Source organism: Triticum dicoccoides, chromosome 5A (assembly GCF_002162155.2).
Source record: "Triticum dicoccoides isolate Atlit2015 ecotype Zavitan chromosome 5A, WEW_v2.0, whole genome shotgun sequence".
NCBI lineage: Eukaryota > Viridiplantae > Streptophyta > Magnoliopsida > Poales > Poaceae > Triticum > Triticum dicoccoides.
In genome coordinates, this window is record NC_041388.1 from 383,692,517 (window position 1) to 383,710,080 (window position 17,564).

At 43.4% G+C, this 17,564-nt stretch overlaps 3 protein-coding genes across 3 annotated transcripts in view; 2 read left to right on the forward strand and 1 right to left on the reverse strand.

The window, feature by feature from the left end:
- The first annotated feature begins 2,044 nt into the window (after positions 1-2,044).
- Positions 2,045-6,318, forward strand: LOC119301669 (fibroin heavy chain-like). Its single transcript, XM_037578661.1, has 4 exons — positions 2,045-3,260; positions 4,944-5,022; positions 5,166-5,450; positions 5,687-6,318. The coding sequence occupies exons 1-4, from the start codon at positions 2,143-2,145 to the stop codon at positions 5,945-5,947; spliced, it is 1,743 nt and encodes a 580-aa protein (XP_037434558.1). The 5' UTR covers positions 2,045-2,142; the 3' UTR covers positions 5,948-6,318.
- Positions 6,319-7,301: 983 nt separating this feature from the next.
- On the forward strand, positions 7,302-13,205 carry LOC119301670 (protein GAMETE EXPRESSED 2-like). Its single transcript, XM_037578662.1, has 14 exons — positions 7,302-8,721; positions 8,801-9,127; positions 9,220-9,426; positions 9,506-9,646; positions 10,061-10,387; positions 10,478-10,602; positions 10,853-11,070; positions 11,161-11,388; positions 11,470-11,705; positions 11,865-12,103; positions 12,249-12,408; positions 12,499-12,662; positions 12,798-12,889; positions 13,028-13,205. Exons 1-14 carry the CDS (start codon positions 7,710-7,712, stop codon positions 13,131-13,133), a joined length of 3,582 nt encoding a protein of 1,193 aa, XP_037434559.1. The 5' UTR covers positions 7,302-7,709; the 3' UTR covers positions 13,134-13,205.
- Positions 13,206-13,438: 233 nt separating this feature from the next.
- Positions 13,439-17,564, reverse strand: part of LOC119301671 (5'-nucleotidase domain-containing protein DDB_G0275467-like) — a 6,315-nt gene continuing 2,189 nt past the window's right edge. Inside the window, exons 7-13 of the mRNA XM_037578663.1 lie at positions 17,347-17,457; positions 16,849-16,946; positions 16,388-16,511; positions 15,907-15,996; positions 15,762-15,806; positions 14,063-14,383; positions 13,439-13,892 (exon numbers count right to left, since the gene is read on the reverse strand). Of these exons, the coding sequence (XP_037434560.1) occupies positions 13,863-13,892; positions 14,063-14,383; positions 15,762-15,806; positions 15,907-15,996; positions 16,388-16,511; positions 16,849-16,946; positions 17,347-17,457 (819 nt within the window). The 3' untranslated portion in view covers positions 13,439-13,862. The remainder of the gene's footprint in view (positions 13,893-14,062; positions 14,384-15,761; positions 15,807-15,906; positions 15,997-16,387; positions 16,512-16,848; positions 16,947-17,346; positions 17,458-17,564) is intronic.

The window sequence follows — 17,564 nt, forward strand, 5'->3', positions numbered from 1 at the left end:
ACACACACACATATATATATATATATAATATGTGTGTTTCTGGTGAATCATATTCAACTTTAGAATGTCCTATTAAATTATGTAGTATGGTAAAGATAGAAAAATACATAAGGTCCAACTTTCGGTAAATAGTATTAGCTAACACACAAATAATTGTTGATAGCTTGCATGCACATTTTTTTAGATAATGGGTGATGTTTCCTTCGTCTGAAAATATAAGGCCTACAAGTTTTGTCCGAAGTCAAAGCTCTCCAAGTTTGGCCAAGTTTATATAGGAAATCAATTCATAAAAAGAAGTTTATACGAAATTTACATCTACAATAACAAACCAAATAAAAAAATATACAATGAAATATGTTTTTATGGTGTATTTATTGATATCTTATATATAGATGTAACTTTTTTCTGTATAAATTTGAACAACCTTCAGAATCTCTGACTTGGATAAATTTTATAGGACATACTCCCTCTGTATCAAAATATAAGACGTTTTTTGACACTATGATACGGAAGGAGTATATTTTGAAACATATGGAGCATATTTCTGTATCAAGATAAAACAAATTATGTTTGAGTTCTACAACAATTATTTACTAATGCTTATCATCGACTCCTAAGGGACTAAGGGCGCACGTGGTTTGGTGTTTACACACATGAAATACTTGGTTGATTCGGCATTTCAGTGACGAGGTATAATTAGTGAAGTTTTTTTTTGTTATGGACTAGATGATACCCCGTACGTTGTTGCGTGAATGTTTTGCAATAAATGTGATTGTGTGAAACATAGATATTTGAGGTAATATGAGAACTAGAACTGAAAATACATGTGAATTATTGTTTTTGATCAATGTATAGTTATAAATACTTGTTAAATATAAATGACATAATAGAATGAAAACTCTCATGCATGTTTACATGTTGAGGTGGATCTTTTTCCGTATATGGTGTATGATGAGGTGGTATACTTGTATGTTGAGAGAAATATATTAGTGTGGACTAGCTATTTAGATATACTCTCTATATACACTAATGTAGGACTTTGTACAGTTTAAATTAAACTGCAAAAACAACTTATATTAGTGTACAAAGGTAGTAGAAGATAATGACAAGACCGCGTCCGAAACACTTAGTGTTACTATTTTATTTTATTTTATGTTCACTTAGTCAACGGTATATATTTATCTCACAATTAAGCTCACATGCAGAGAGTTTTTTTCTTCGGTGACCCGTATAGAGAGAGTTGATGGAGATTATCTATAAATTAAGATCAAGACAGCCAACCTACCCATAGTTGTTTTTTTTTTTGAAAGGACTAGTTTTATTCAACGAATTATATATGACTAGCACGTAATTTTAAATCGAAAAATTAGAGCCTCCTTCCGTGCCAGCCAATGAGTGTGACATATCTCATTGTGAAGCCGAACCATAAGTCATTATCGCCAGCAGATGATTCGTGCTCAGCCCACTGTAAACCTCTCACTACTCCGGCAATATGATAATAAGTGTAATAATCCAAGGAGCAAAATTTGAGATTAATTTAAGTCAACCACAAGGTCGACAGTATGGACATGGACATCCAAAGATGAAAAGGACTAGCGCTAGCACTAGCAAGCTGGGTGATAAGGCTCTCGCATCCACCACTAGCCAGTAGCCACAACCATCATGCATCCAGCTAAAAGATAAAACGGCAGAGCTAGCTAGCTTCTGGAATCCCCCATTGATCAACAAAAAAGCTGCTCCATTATACCAAATCTCCGCAGGTCACGTCAACTTCACGTACGCAGTGCAGCAACCATATTCCCTCTCACACAATGCATGCAGCGGCGCACTTGAAACGTGTCACCCCGACGCGCTACGAGGCCTCACATCTCCATTCCCTTTGCACCGCCGGCCACACACTGCGCGCCACTACCCGAGCGAATTCGGCCGCGCAGTAAGCCACAGCCACAAGTTCTTCCCACCAAGGAAGAAGACGTTTGCGAAAGCCCACTTCTGGACCCTATAAATAGCACGGCATTGCTCCCAGTGTTTGCATACCAAGGACAAGGAGAAGCACATCCTTGTAGGCAAGAAAGCAAGCCAGTAGCAGAACATATTTGAATCACATAGAAGCAAGACCTAGTTCTTAGAGGTTCCGCGACAATGCGACAAATGACGACCATTTCGGTTGGCATTGTTGTGCTTGCCGCACTTGTTTTGGCATCCGAGGGTCGCATTGCCCGGAAGGACTTAGGCCTAGACCTTGGTGGTGTAGGCTTCAAGACCGGTACAGGTGTTAATATAGGGGGTAACATTGGCATAGGTGGTGCTATTGGTGGTGCCATTGGTGGTGCCGGCTCTGCATCAGGGTCTGGTTCTGCGTCTGGATCAGGGTCGGGATCAGCCTCTGGTTCGGGGTCTGGCTCGGGATCTGGTTCGGGCGCTGCATCATCAGCGGGTTCGGGTGCAGTTTCTGGTGGGGGGTCTTATGCTGGGTCTGGTGCTGGCTCAGGTTCAGGTGGAGCCTCTGGCTCTGGTGCTGGTTCAGGCTCTGGCGCTGGTTCAGGTGCAGGCTCAGGCTCTGGTGCTGGTTCAGGTGCAGGCTCAGGCTCAGGTGGAGCCTCTGGCTCTGGTGCTGGTTCAGGCTCGGGTGGAGCCTATGGTGGAGCTTCTGGCTCTGGTGCCGGTTCAGGCTCGGGTGGAGCCTATGGTGGAGCTTCTGGCTCTGGTGCCGGTTCAGGCTCGGGTGGAGCCTATGGTGGAGCCTCTGGCTCTGGTGCCGGTTCAGGCTCGGGTGGAGGCTCTGGCTCAGGTGCTGGTTCGGGGTCCGGTTATGGTCAGGGGCAGGGAAAAGGCGAAGGCGAGGGCCAAGGATCTGGATATGGACAGGGTTCCGGCTCGGGCCATGGACAAGGTTCAGGCTTTGGTTCGGGTTATGGTGAGGGACATGGTGAAGGTTATGGTCAAGGACGTGGTGCGGGATCAGGATATGGTGAGGGCCATGGTGAAGGTTATGGTCAAGGAAGTGGTGCCGGGCAAGGATCTGGATATGGCGAGGGTCATGGCGAAGGTTATGGTCAAGGTAGTGGTGCCGGGCAAGGATCCGGATACGGTGAGGGCCATGGCGAAGGTTATGGTCAAGGAAGTGGTGTCGGGCAAGGATCTGGATATGGCGAAGGTCATGGCCAAGGCTCTGGTTCAGGCTCAGGCTATGGTGAAGGCTCTGGTAGTGGTTATGGAAATGGGGCTGGTTCGGGCTACGGTGAAGGTCATGGATATGGGTATGGATCTGGACATGGCAAATGATTAAGACGTGGACTACTGCAGTATTAATAATGTATGGTTGTCTCAAGCTTCATATTTACACTTGGACATCATCTATGTGTGTGTGGCTTCGATTCTAAGGAGCTGAGTCTAACTAAATTGGTGGAGGGTCAAATGTATAATCCTGCCATCTAGGTGCAAGCCTTTGACCCGAACTTTAGAGTGTATGTTCCACCCGTTGTATTAATAGTACATGTAGGTTCTCCTATATATACTTTAATATGTACTTATTTATTTTGTGCAATCTTATACTCCCTTTGTCCCATAATATAAGATCGTTTTGCAAGCTGGTTTAGCTTGCAAAACAATCTATATTATGGGACGGAGGGAGTACTCAGCTAGGCTAGATTAATTAATCATCCCCCAACTAAATCTCAACACGAAAAGGATGATTGATGTATGCTGCCACTAACAACGTCCAGTATATACTTCAAAAGAGAAATAATAACTGGTTCTACCAATTACCATAGATAGCAGAAAAAACACTAAATAAATTAGCCGGAGATATGTACATGCACATACTGGATGAATAACCATGTTCTTTCGCCTGATCGATTGATTGTACACTACACATGGTTGGGATCTTATCTACCTTGTTAAGAAAAGCCACCGACCACCCTTGCCATTTCTTCTAGGAAACTTACCGTAGTTTTTTCGTTTGTGGGAAAGATTACTTTTGTTTTGTTACTAATATCATCTGTGCCTATGAAGTATCACAAATTCAAGTGATTCTATTCCTCCTCAAAGCCATGGTGTAGGTTAGATACACCTTGTTAATGTGCTAGTATTTCATTGCGAGTTGTGTACACTGTAAAATCCACTTTCTTTATAGGCAATCTTTTCTTTGCTTCCTGGACTTTAGTTAGTTGGATGGGAAGATACCTCATTGATCTGGATAAAACATGGAACATATGTATTCTGTATTTTCATTTGTTGCATATGTTTTTCCTTTCTGTCATGATTTCTAATCTCATGCAGGTTTTTGATCTGAATAACTCATGTCTTTTGAAGTCAGCGAGGCATCATCCCCTTATTTCCTCTCATGCTACTTCTGGTTCATATATTGCATAAAATTCCGAGTTTTGTGTGAATACTTCCTATCATGTGGATCAGTGGTAGTTGGTTTAATTGGCAGGACTCTCTCATTTGAGTTCAGAAATATTTGTCGCTCGAGTCCTTGGTGTAATGCTTTCCTTGAGTCTTGCCAAGCTTGGTTTCCCATCAGTTGTGTCTCCTCCAGCTTTCGGTTGGATCAATTTTTCGATCCTCCCTTCAGAACAGTTGTTATAACATGAGCTGTCCTACTCTGCTCACACTGCATCTTCTGATGCTCTCTTCTCTGGTTCTTGCTTGTTCTCTTTTGAGCTCCTCTCTCCTTAAGTTTGGTTGATCTGTAGCCTTGATTCTGTCTTTTGAGGACAGAAGCATTCAACTTTCTGGCAAACTTAATATTTCCCTGATTTACTGGTATTGTTAGTTGCATTATCTGGTGAAGCAATTCTGGTTGTGTTTCACCTCTTGTGTTCTTCTGTTGATACTGAGCAAAAGAAACCCACTCCGGTGATGTCACAAACCTGCCTGCCGCCTGGCTTTCGTTTCCATCCAACTGATGTTGAGTTTGTTTCTTACTACTTGAAAAGGAAGATTATGGGGAAGAAACTTTTTGTCGAAGCTATCTCAGAGGTTGAGCTGTACAAATTTGCTCCTTGGGACCTCCTGGTAATTTCATCTATTGTTTTATTTTATTTTATTTAATGATTGCACCCAAATGAGTTGCAAATTAATCTAGAATTCTTGTAATGCTCTCTCTTTGGTTGAATTTGGTTCCTGCCTTTGTCGCGACCTTCTATGTTTCTGTGCAGATAAATCATAAATCATGTCTCCAGAGCAAAGATCTTGAGTGGTTCTTCTTTTGCCCCCATGACAAAAAAAATCCTAAAGGGTCTTGGACGAACCGTACCACACCGAATGGTTATTGGAAAACAAGTGGAAAAGACGGAACTATTGACCTGAACTCTCGCATTGTTGGGTTGAAGAAAACATTGATTTTTCATGAAGGCAAGGCACCCAAAGGCAATAGGACTGATTGGGTAATGTATGAATACAAAATGGAAGATGAAACCTTGGTGTCTACTGGTTTCTCAAAGGTACTGCTAACTCTTATCTGATGTTTTTGTTTGCTTCACTTTTTTGAAGTTTGTTCGCTACAGTATATGAAAGATTCTACCATACTGGAATCTGTTTTGAGGCATGCTCTTTTGCTTGTGGCTGAAATTGTATGTGATAAGTTGCCTTTATATTTAGTTAGAAAGTTGTGATCCTAGTATTTCTTTCAAATTCTCTGCCAGTTTATTCAAATATATTTGTCGTTTGTTTGTTTCAGGATGCTTATGTACTCAGTGGGCTTGGCCCAAGGATTGGTGAGCAATATAGGGCTCCTTTTGATGGAAATGAATGGGAGAATTTAGATGTTGGAACTTATATCTTGTCTTTTGCACCATCGTCAGGTGTAGAGGATTCACAGGTCGAAAGTTCTGCCTGGGTTACTGCCATAGTTATTCGGGAACCATCCGCTCCTCAGCAGTCTGTTCAATTTTCTGAACATGTTAATATCTGTTCTGATGAGGTTGCTGGCTTAACTTGATTACTCTCTTGGCTAATTGTGCTGACGGGAAGTTGTGTTTTTGCTCCAGTGGACATAACGAATCCCGGGCAACCGTGGAAGCGAGGATTGACATGCACAAGGGGGTCGATGCGATGCTGCAAGACTTGGTTTCTGTGACGGTTGCGCAAAACATGTTCTTGTTCTCATAGCCTCCTGTTAGTAGCAGCCAACACTCAGGGCAATCATCTCCGTTAAATTGGTTGCTGAAGATAAGGACGTCGGCGGCGAGTACAAGCATGGATGGATGAATTCATCGGCATAGTTAATTAGGTTCCTTATTTCTTTTCCAGCAGAGAAGATATATAGATTGAGCTATGTTGTGGAACCATCCATTTTCTTTTGTTTCATGTCGTGGAAGGAACAAACATATGGTATAAAATATATGAATTCCCAAGAGCTTGATTCTATGTTGATTTGGAAATGCATGGATGAATAAACCAGGACATGTTATTCTTGTGAACAAATTTGACACCGGAATGATGAAATAAGAGAAAAGAGGACGCCCTTGTCATGAACCATCATCAGAGAAGATATTAGTACTCCCTCCGTTTGAAAAGGCTTGTCCATCAAATGACAAGCTAGTGCTAGATAGTTTTTTCGGACGGAGGGAGTAGTGACTACATCAATGAATTGCAAAGAAACAAATTGACACCGGAATGACAAGTCAAGAAAAATCCATTTTGAGTGAGTGGATGTGGATCCACTAAAAGCTGAGAATGCCATCAAAGAAACACTAAAAGCTGAGAATCAAAGAAAAGAAAAGTTAAAAGGTTCGTAAGGGTTGCTCCCTCCGTTTCTAAGAGTAATTCTAGATGGAGGGAGTATTGGTTTGCCATACATATTCCTATAAAGAAGAGTATACCTTGCTCCCACAAGTAGGCTCTTTCTAGCCGCCGCCTCCTCCTACAAGAAAAGCTAGGGTTCGTGCCTCTCGCCGACTCCGCCGCAGGTCCGCCTCGCCTCCGGTGGCCCTAGGGCCATGGGGGCGTGATGGATCTGGTCCTACGGGGCCTTAGCACGACGACTTCCCGACTGTCTACTACAACAAGTTGTGCCCGACTCCGGCGAGGGAGGGGTGATGACGGCGGCGCGCCTTCGGCTCGTTTCAGTGATTGTAGTCGTCGCTAGGTGGTCTACGGATCTGGATGTAATTTTTATTATTTCTAGTGTTCGTTGTACTGCCGTGATGGAAGATGAATAGATTGAAAGTTTTCTCGCAAAAAAAAAAGAAGAGTATACCTTAAAATAAGGCAGCATTAATTACAAGCAGTTATAATAGCTTGAATCGATTGGAAGCCCTTTTCCCTCGCGTCCTGCAAGTAGTAGCCCTTTTTCGCGTGCTAATCTAGGGTATAGAAGCAGTTACTAGTGTTCGTGAGAACACAATCCTTCTTTCCACCACACACCGCAACAGTATCTCTCCATATGTAATGAAAGTAGTGGTCCTTCCGCGTGCGACTTGGTGGTCATGGCGTCCCCGTCGCAGCTCCGGCGACAGCTTCTTCCTTCCTCGTCGGTAGTAGGTGGGCATACATGTCCATGCCCTCGCCGTTGCCTGTGCTCGCCGGCAGGGAGAGACAACGGCCGCTCGTGGATCTGTCTGGTGAGTGAGTGCGTGCGTAGCTGGATTTGATTTCATCGGCCGGCGGCGCCGTGGAGAATCGGGGCCAAGGATCAACCTCTTCATGCCCTCCTCCTGCACAGCCGGGTATGCCGCACTAACGCCAAGGCCAGTTGGAGTATGTTTCTTTGTACACAGACACACCAAGGCCAGTTGGAATGCAGGGACTCTTACGGTTACGGTGGTACTGCCCGCCCCTTCGCACGCAACACCAGCCGGCGGTTGCCGCCTTGCACTTGCAGTTGCACTCCCCGCCGCATTCTTCTTTCCCTCCCTCCACGACCATCTCCAGCAACCGAACGAAACGCATCCCTCCACGTCCAAAGCGGAAGCAAATCCATGGCGAACCGGGCCGCGCTCTCGCCGCGCCCGATCCTAGCCATCTCCCTCCTCCTGTGCCTGGCGCCGCTGCGCCCCACGGCCGCGCAGGAGCAATGGCCGCAATACCCCATCACGCCGCGGCCGGCGTTCATGTTCCGATGGGTGGACGACAACGGGTCGTTCCGGGCCGGCGACACCGCGACCGTCATGATCACCTCTTTCTACATCCCCGACGCCAACGTCTCCGAGGTGCGGCGCAAGGCGGCCTTCAAGGTCACCCTGCACGGCCACGGCGACAAGGCCGGCAACACCAGCTACCTCACCGACGTCGCCGTGCACCTCGAGGGCGACCTGCCGTCCTGGAACATCACCCTCGTGCCCTTGCGGGCCGGGGACTTCGTCGCGCTCTTCGAGGAGGAGCGGTTCTTCCTCGGCGTGGACACGCTCAACTTCGCCGTCGCCGCCCGGGACGTGAGCCCGTCCGCCTCCCTGGCCTCCTGGACGCACCTCGGCGGCCGCCGCGTCGCCGCCGGGTCCAGGGCGTTCGTGTCCGTCTTCCCCAGGGACGCGCTCGGCAACGGCCTCCCGCGGGGAGCCGACATGCCCTTCGGCAACTGGTACTTCGCCGTGTCCTGGTCCTACGTCAACGGGACGCCCGTCCAGTTCTCGGGCCTCGAGTACAACGGCTGGACGGAGGACGCGTGCATGAGCATCGAGTTCGTGCCGACTCTCGCCGGGGACTTCCTGGTGCACGTTCATGCCGACAACACCAAACTGCGCGGCTCGCCATTGCCGCTCACAGTGAAGCCAGGTCAGTCCTCCTAACCTGGCTCGCCATTGCCGCTCACAACGCCTGCAGGCACTTCAAAATCAGATGCAACTTCTTGCAGGACTCATCGACATTGCGAAAAGCACGGCCGAGTGGAAGCATGGAACGAACGCCGTGCAGATATTCTCCAAGCTGGAGATCTTCATAAACCAGAGGGATTCGTTCGGAAACCTCGTCCCGGGGATCCACTCATTCGATGCTGCGGTGGTGGAGAGCGCCTCAAGGCTGTCGGTCCCGGTAGGGGGGCTCCGGATCGAAGCTGTCGCCGAGGGAATCCAGCGGCTCTCCTTCGACGTCGTGGAGCCCGGGGAGTTTGTGCTCACAATCTTTGAAACTCACCTCAAGCAGAGGCTTTCCGATACGGTGTACGTGTATCATGTCTTTGTAGGTACTATGTTTGCTTCTTCTTTTTTCTTCTGAGAAGACTATCTTGTATAGTTTTCATATAACTAATGCTGATATATAAGTGGAAATTGTTAGGGTATTGCGACGGATCGAAAAGCATTGTTAATGGTTCTGGTTTGGTGCAATCTGTTGCTGGCTCACCATCATCATTCATGGTTTACCTGGTGGATCAGTATGGAAGCCCTTCTCCGGTTGATACCAAAATGCTGCGAGTGCAGATTCTGAGCAGAAATGGCACGTCTGGTGTAAACCCAGTTATAACACCTGTAAGAGAACCAAATGGTAAATGCTAGTATAAAACCATCTTTCCTAATTCCAGTTCAAAATTATTATTATACATTAACGCTGAATCCATCTACAGAGACGATATCCACGGATGGACAAACAAGTAATTTCAATGTCTCGTATACTCCTGAAATTGCCGGCGAGTATGAAATTTGGGTGTTGTGCGGGAACGTAGCGCTGAATGATGGAAAACCCTATAACATGACACTCTCACCAGGTTGTATATTTCTCCTATATATGTGTCATCATTTTTTTAAGATAATGGAAGAATAACACCAGGCTCTGGATTTGGAGATGCACACATCCATCCTATGTATCATCCTAGTAGCTCACTTCTACATTCACCCCATATACGATGATAATGCAGTAACTGTTCTTTACAACTTTTCGTTTCGTGCAAGTCTGTTTCCTTTTTCGCCCCTGGCTATGCAAATAATTTTGCATCAGAACAACGTTTCCTTTATGAAAAAACACAACGTAGTAGCTTCACCTACGTTATTTCAGTCAGAAAGTATCTTTACAATTTCAGCAGTATTACCTGAAGCAACTCACATTGGACGAACTCGAGGGTTGTTTCTGTCTTTCTAATGCTGATTGACCTCTGACTTTCAACAACATTTCCTTTTTGCAGGTGCAGTTGACACATCTTTATCAACCGCTCCAATGTTTGATCCAAAAGCCAAAAGATCAGTCAGAAACAATGTAACCGTTCGACTTGTCGACTCATTCATGAACCCAGTGGTATCTCTGGAGCCCAAACTGAGGCTTCAGCTAACATCTGCAAATGTAACGGCCCCGATGAACGCGTCAAGTTTCACCGCGGGGGAATTTGTCAACAACAGAGATGGATCATATACTGCTCATTATGTGGCTAGGTATCTTGGTTTATATGGCATGTGCATTCTGTTTGACAGCAGGCAGCTGGCTCCTTGTCCATTCCAGGTCCTTGTTCTTCCCGGTAAAGTTTCCATTGCGCGGATGATATATTCATTAATAAAAACATAAAAATGTTGAAGAGCGTCGACTAACTGAAAATGCCTCCCTGCAGACGAATACTTCTCTGAAGTTCGGGAAGATCACATTTCAGTTTGGGAGGATGAATCTGTTTCCTTTGATATCTTGTCAAATGACTACATTGCAGTAGGACTAGCTGACGTAGTTAATTTATCTTCAGTAAGTTTATTAAACCACGTTTTTGTAATTTAATTACTTGTTCCTTCGTACAAAAAACCTAAACAGTTCTACTTGGAATTTAAACAAGAAAACTTGTTACAAACACAAGTACAGTGACACTCCTTAGATTTGAAATGTCATTGTTCAATCTTACTACAACAAGAGTGACATTTTCAGTTGTTTCATAGTGCCATTACTTTCTTGTTTGATAACTCTAATCGCATAGTAAATTTGCTCCGTCTTACTGAAGCCACTCCATGGAGCAGTCCTACAGTACAACCCGGGCTATCGCTACACACCTTTTGAACGGTTTTTTGGGAATGACTCCTTTTCATACACAGTATCTGATAAGCATGGCAACGTTGTCAGTGGCACAGTGTTCATATCTGTTCTGTGCAGACCACCTCAGTTCATCTCTTTGCCCAAACAACTGCATGTTACAGAAGATATAATTGGCCCAAAGTTTGGGTAAGCTTCATTGCTTCAACTAGATGCTCTCTATTTTTTGTACTTTTTCTTAGCTTTCTGAACTGATCACGCGTTTCCATGTTTCGGCAGCGGGTTTCCGGGGATTGAAATGACATATTCAGACACATCAGAGAACATATCGGTTACAGTGAGAGCGCAGCACGGCAATGTTCTTCTTGCTCCAGTGCCAATGAAACTTCAACATCTATTAGATGATACGCTTTCAATCAGCAGGGTAGGCAGGTCTAGCCAAGCCTTGAAAATACAAGGGGTGGTGGAGGAAATAAATGGAGCGCTAAAATATCTTCAGTATATCGGGTACTAGCCAAGAATCTGAATCTTGCTAGTATTGTAGCAGGCCGGCGTTACAAGAATCTCAAATCCTGACATCATTTGCAGAAACCAAGACTTCTACGGAGATGATGTTATAATGCTATATGCGAGGAACAGGAATGGTAGGCATCGTGATGAGTTACACGTCTCCGTGGAGCCGGTCAATGATCCTCCGGTTATACTGGCTCCGAAATCAATTTTCTTGGGTGGAAAAGAATCAAGAGATGGATATCAAATCTTTGACAAGCAGAGAGACCCATTTGAGTTCTCAATCGTCGAACCAGATCTTCGTTGGTACCCAGGTGCTTTGTCTTACTCTTTTGGTATGAAACCATGGATTTGAAAATGGTTTTTATCCTGCTTAATTATTTTGAGATGTAAGATGATGTTTCCTAGCCTGACAGATTTGCATTGTTCTTAGGAGACATTAAAAGTAACTAAGAAATAATCTCATGTTGCAGGGAACAAGTCTCACCTTCTGCTAGTGCTCTCCTTGGAAGTCTTTGAAGGAACCTTGATGATGACATTGCCAGCCAGTCTCGTCGGCAGGGCGGAGCTGAAGACTGGTGGCAGTAACCAGTGGCAGTCGCTTCAGACCTATGTGGCCATTGCACATCACTTGGTCTTGAGAGGAACTGGCATCAGGCTCCGCTTGGATGTCGCTGACTGCAACAGCGCAATGCACCGGCTGTTTTACCAAGTAAACACCCCCGTCTTCACGGACTCTTTTGGCGATTCACTCCTCATCCCATGATTTAATTCTCTTGGTTATCTAAGTAACCGATTGCCTGAAAGCTATATATGGAGATACTGAAGCTAGAAAAATATGAGATTTTCTCTTGCAGGGTGGTCCAAGCCATGGCACAAGCTTATCCATCACCGTAGATGACCTGGGGAACTACGGGTGCTACCCAGATTGTTCAGAGATGATGTCAAGGCCATTGCAGGCGGCGAAGACTGTCCAGCTGAGCAAAAGGAAAGCTATGAACTCAACAAGAGCCATCTGTGAGTTTCTTTGTGCTTGGTTTGGTGCTGTGGCTTGTGTGGCACACCATTCCTATCCTTGTATTTTTATACTGTGATGAATACTTTCAGTGACCGGATCGGCAATCGCAATCGAGATCCTGGCAATGCTGTGCCTTGGCGGGGTTCTCCTGTATTTCCTTGTGAAATGCATGTGTGCCCTGAGGATTGAACGAACAAGAGGCCGCCCCGGCAATGAAGTTCGCACATCAGAACGAACCATGTCCCATCAACTTGTGAGTACATTTCTCTAATCCTCTTCGAAACATTCACCGCGCAAGTAGCATCTGCTCAATCATCACTCTGAGCTTCATCGTCTAAAAAGTCTCTGAGAAGATTTCTGTCGTTGTTCTTCTGCAACGTGAAAAAAGATGAGTTCGTCACCCTCGGATGATGCTGGATATAGCTCTGCACCTGCAGCGGTGCTCTCCATGGGTGGAAACAGATCGGGTTTTAGGCAGCGGTAAGCAATGTTGATTTGCACTGTATTCAGGAGTTTGCAATGCGCATTTTTGGAACGGATAAGAGTCTTAAGACTCCAGCTGTAGCAGTTCGGAATGGATGAAAAAAAGGATCTAATTGATACACTGTGTGCCTTCAGGTCTTGTAGGTCATGGAAGCAGCAAGAACTGGAAATGCAGCAGTTATCTGGGATCAGAAACGATGGAAACCAAGATGATCAGCCTGTCGTAGACAAGGACAAGTAGAACCCTTGCACGGAATCCAAATTTTCTTCTGTGAACTCCAAACATAATAAGTCCTGAATCTTGTTCGTTCAATCCTCAGTGCTCACTGCAGAAAAAAAATGTTTGGTTTGGCAGGGGGCTGTTTATAGGGTAGGCTCATGAAACTGGCAATAACCTGCACACGCATATAAATCATGAAAGGTAGGTTTAGTACAAATTGCCATCACCAGATGTTTTCTATTTTTGTCTGTCGTGACAGTTCATTCTTACCAGTTCAAAATAATCTGGTAAGCACAGCATTGATTGCAAGAGTAGATTGCTCAACATTGAGATAGTGTCAGTTACTTGCTGTTGGCAAAGATCACTGGATGGCAGTATAGGTGAATATTTTACATATCTTGAAAAACAACAGCAGATTTAATAAAATGAATATGCCAACATTTTTATTGACAACCATTACAGATGGTTGTTACGTTGCCTGGATGTATTTAGAAGACACACATAGTTGAAACAATATTGTACAGCGATATTGTACAAAAGAATCGCCTACTCACTTGGAGACTGATTCTTACGTCAGTCAAGAATAGGCACATCTTGATTTGCTCCCTGGCCTATTCAGTTGGATCCAATCTGTGTTGGTTTCTTCATAACCTAGCCGAATGCAGTGACAGTATGGAGTCCCATGGCCACAAACAAAAACCACTGTGTAGTGCACTACCATGGCTCTCCACAAGAAATGGATACAGTGAACTATGAGGTGCTGAACAAACTCGCTGGCACCTAGAACAGGAAATGTTCAAGAAATCATTCTAAGATCAGCAGCATCTCAATTCATCAGTATATCAAAATAAATGAAATGTAACTGCCCTAAAAATCAAGCCAGTTCTCTAAACATATATCAAAATAATCTGAACAGGTGAACACCACATAAGTGGGCGAATTTGAGCTACCTTTGCATTATGTGGCATGATCTTTATGTCGTGAGGTGGATGAAGCCATGATTCAGGGGCATATGACAAGAAGTTCTCAAGCTTGCTGGTGTAGATATCTGCATATTGATGAATGTGATAGGCAAATGATGATTCCTTTCCTGTGTCTGTGAGGAATGTTGCACCAAAAGAACTATTAAACAGATCTCGCATGCCAGATCGACATTGACGCCTTTCTGCATTCAACTCATCAAGCAATGTTCTGTAAACTTGGCCTTTCTCGGTGCTAACCACAGTTGCATGAACCTTCCCAAGTAGATCATGTATTATACCTAATTTTGCCTGCAGTGTAGGATAAATTTCAGGCAATTTGATAAAGCACCAATATGAAGTGGATGGAATAACATGGACTACGAAATTGTATAATTAATACTAGAATAAATTAGCATACTAATGAATAAAAATAGTACTGCCATCTTTCTGATGGACCAATTTGTGGGGCGACACTGCAACTGGTTGTCTCTGTGCCATGTTTAGAGGATATGTACCAGTAGGAGTGCAGGATAGACCTTTAGGATTTACCTCCACACTCCCCAAGTGCCATATGAAACTTCAGGCAGCTGTTATAACTTCCACAAATACCTACTGCCTAAGAAAGCCTCCTAAACATTTACCATAATGAAAACCTCCTAAACATAATTCCACAAGTTGATAGTCAACCCTATTAGTTTTACTGATAGATATTCATTAGTTGTCTTCTTAGTTCTGATGACAGGTTCAAAATATTTGGTGTAAATTTGGAAAGGAACAACTGTTATTTGCAACTGCAAATGATAATAACAGCAGGGCTAAGTTCAAAGAATTGATGATGAATTAGAGGACATCACATACTAGAATGTAGGATCCGTTCCATACTAGGATCTAACTGCTAATCTATGTGAAATAGACACTTGCATATACCTACTATTTTGCAGACCAGATAACAAAATTATTGAGATATGATATTTAGCATCTTATCTAGATACTATGTGTAAAGAGATGATAATTAGGGTCTGTATTACTTCAGATTTTTTTTATCCAAATGGCTTAAAGTTTTCCTTTATTTAATCCAGCCAGGAATTGTACTGACTATTGGCCCTTCAAAATACATTTTTCTTGAGGAGTTGGCAGCTGCGCCATATATTAAGCAGGAGAAAAAAAATGAAACCAGTTCAGTACAGAGCTTGACAAAGATTACAACAGGTCATGGGTGAACAAGTACCGCATGCCTGGAGAATGGTAAAAGAGCAATCTACTATACAGCTGTGATGTATCTTAGTTCTTTGGGGCAATTACCGCATTGGAAAGGGCCAGATGGTGTAGGAAAGGCTGAAGAGGAGAGATCTTAGGAGAAAGATGACACTATGGACTCGCTGACTAGGTAGGGATCTTCATGCCTAATGCCAACGACTACAATAGCCCTTTCATAGCTAGAGGCTCTCCTAATTATAGACAGGTCAGTCTATTAATTTAATAACAATCCTAAAATATGAACTAGTGAGATAAGATACCAGCTAATACGAAGAGTTGACGAACAAGTTGCTGTTGCCGCTAGCTCGAGCAGCTGAGGCTGCTTTCCATGGTGCACGGCCCCTAATGGGCTAGACTAACATGCGCATGACAGTAGCAATGCTGTTGAAAGAGAAACTTTACATATTGTACAGGCATATTATATACAGACCTGTTGGAACCGGTAGCTGTCACCATTCTGGATTCCTATTTCATCCTGAAGTCAAGCCGTAAAATCTTAATATGTTAGATTGCTGGAAAAAAGATAGTGCTGCTTATACGTCACGGACTACTGGCATATGCAATCTTGCACCTACCTCAAGTTCACGAATTACGGCAGCTGTTCGCCAACCAGCTTTGGAAGGCCCTCTCAAGTCGCTGAAAAGATGATCACCAAAGTATATCACCTAACACATGTTCAAAAAAAGACCTGAGATGATATACTTGTGTCATATGTGGAGAACGTCCACAAGTCAGTATTGAGTAAACATGTGTTAGTGTGAAAGGGATCAGGTTATCGATGGTGGCCTCTGCAATAACTTTACAATATGATAAGGTTATGGCATTACCTAATTAGATTAAGCATGAAACATAGTAAAAAGACTAAAAATGTAACAGATGAATCTAAATCATGTGACAGCTTCCACTATGCAGTACGCAAATCACCATTTAAATGTGCAAATGTATGAAAAATATTGTGTTGATTTAACATGAAAAAAATGTCACTCTAGACAGAAGTTTAAGCTGGGTGAACATATATAGAGGAAACTGATACTTCTTCGGATTCGAAACACCAACCTCTGGGCCTCTCCACTTTGTAATCTGCAGAAAGGATTTTAAACATCCATGGTAATAGACTTCATTTGGCAGAAACTTGTCAACTGCAGTAAATGCTAAGGTGTCCTTTTCAGTGTCATACACCCTATAGATAGCCAGGAAACTTAATTAGGAATCCAGAATGGGAGTGGAATGATTGTGCAGAACATGTAACAACTTGCATCAATATGCAGCCTACTAAGACCTACTCACTCTGTTCCTAAATATAAGTCTTTTTTAGAGATTCTACTATGAGATTCTACTATGGACTACATACAGAGTAAAATGAGTGAATCTACACTCTAAAATATGTCTATATACATCCGTATGTAGATCACGTTGAAATCTCTAAAAAGACTTATATTTAGAAACGGAGGGAGAAGTTCTTTGCTAAGGATAAAATGAATATTTTTCTTCAGTAGTGTAGAAATGTTCCACATAACCTGAATGGGTGGTCTGAATTATAGAAACTTGGTTTATTTGCCTGCGCAATCACAACGTCAAAAAGCTCCCTCCAGGAATTCCCATCAAAATGCTGGTCCTGCTCAACCAACCAATGGACAGGTAAAGTTGACAATATGCGAATGGAGAAGAATGGCCAGAGAAACAGATCACATATGATACCCTTCATATTTGGAACAACCGTCTCATGAGGAAAATTACGAGAATGGCAGAACAAAATACACTACAACTACGATGTAGTAGTAAAACAAGCTATTAAAGAAATATGGAAACAAATGAAGAATTTGCATGCAGAAAATTGGCTTGACAGTTTCACAATCACAACTATGCTTCAATGGGTCAAGGCAGCATAAAACTCTCTTCTACTGAACAGAAATATTGGATATCAAATTGTCAACTTCAACTAGAATTATCTTTCATTTTAATGGTAAACTATGCATGGAGAAAGCACAAAAAACATATTTAAATATAGAAAGGACCTCTAGTAAATAACTCATCCCTCCATCAACAAAGTAGAAAGGTGAGTTGGTAAGAAGAAACAGCTTTTTCCCCTTCTCTCGTAGGGTCTTTAAGAAACGAAACACCTGGCTCTGCAAGTCACAAGACGAAATGAGGCAATGGTTTTAAAGTTGCATTGACTAAAAAAAACATGACCACATAAAAGAATGTCATAAGACGAGAAACAGTATCAGGTTAA

What these genes read in the sequence shown, in the direction of transcription:
- LOC119301669 (XM_037578661.1), top strand. Translation starts at nt 2,143, where the DNA reads ATGCGACAAATGACGACCATTTCGGTTGGCATTGTTGTGCTTGCCGCA. An exon ending in TTGCTCCTTGGGACCTCCTG is followed by an intron (nt 5,023 to 5,165) that starts GTAATTTCATCT and finishes GTTTCTGTGCAG; the next exon opens with ATAAATCATAAATCATGTCT. An exon ending in TGTCTACTGGTTTCTCAAAG is followed by an intron (nt 5,451 to 5,686) that starts GTACTGCTAACT and finishes TGTTTGTTTCAG; the next exon opens with GATGCTTATGTACTCAGTGG.
- LOC119301670 (XM_037578662.1), top strand. Translation starts at nt 7,710, where the DNA reads ATGTTTCTTTGTACACAGACACACCAAGGCCAGTTGGAATGCAGGGAC. An exon ending in CGTGTATCATGTCTTTGTAG is followed by an intron (nt 9,128 to 9,219) that starts GTACTATGTTTG and finishes GGAAATTGTTAG; the next exon opens with GGTATTGCGACGGATCGAAA. An exon ending in ACGTAGTTAATTTATCTTCA is followed by an intron (nt 10,603 to 10,852) that starts GTAAGTTTATTA and finishes GTCTTACTGAAG; the next exon opens with CCACTCCATGGAGCAGTCCT.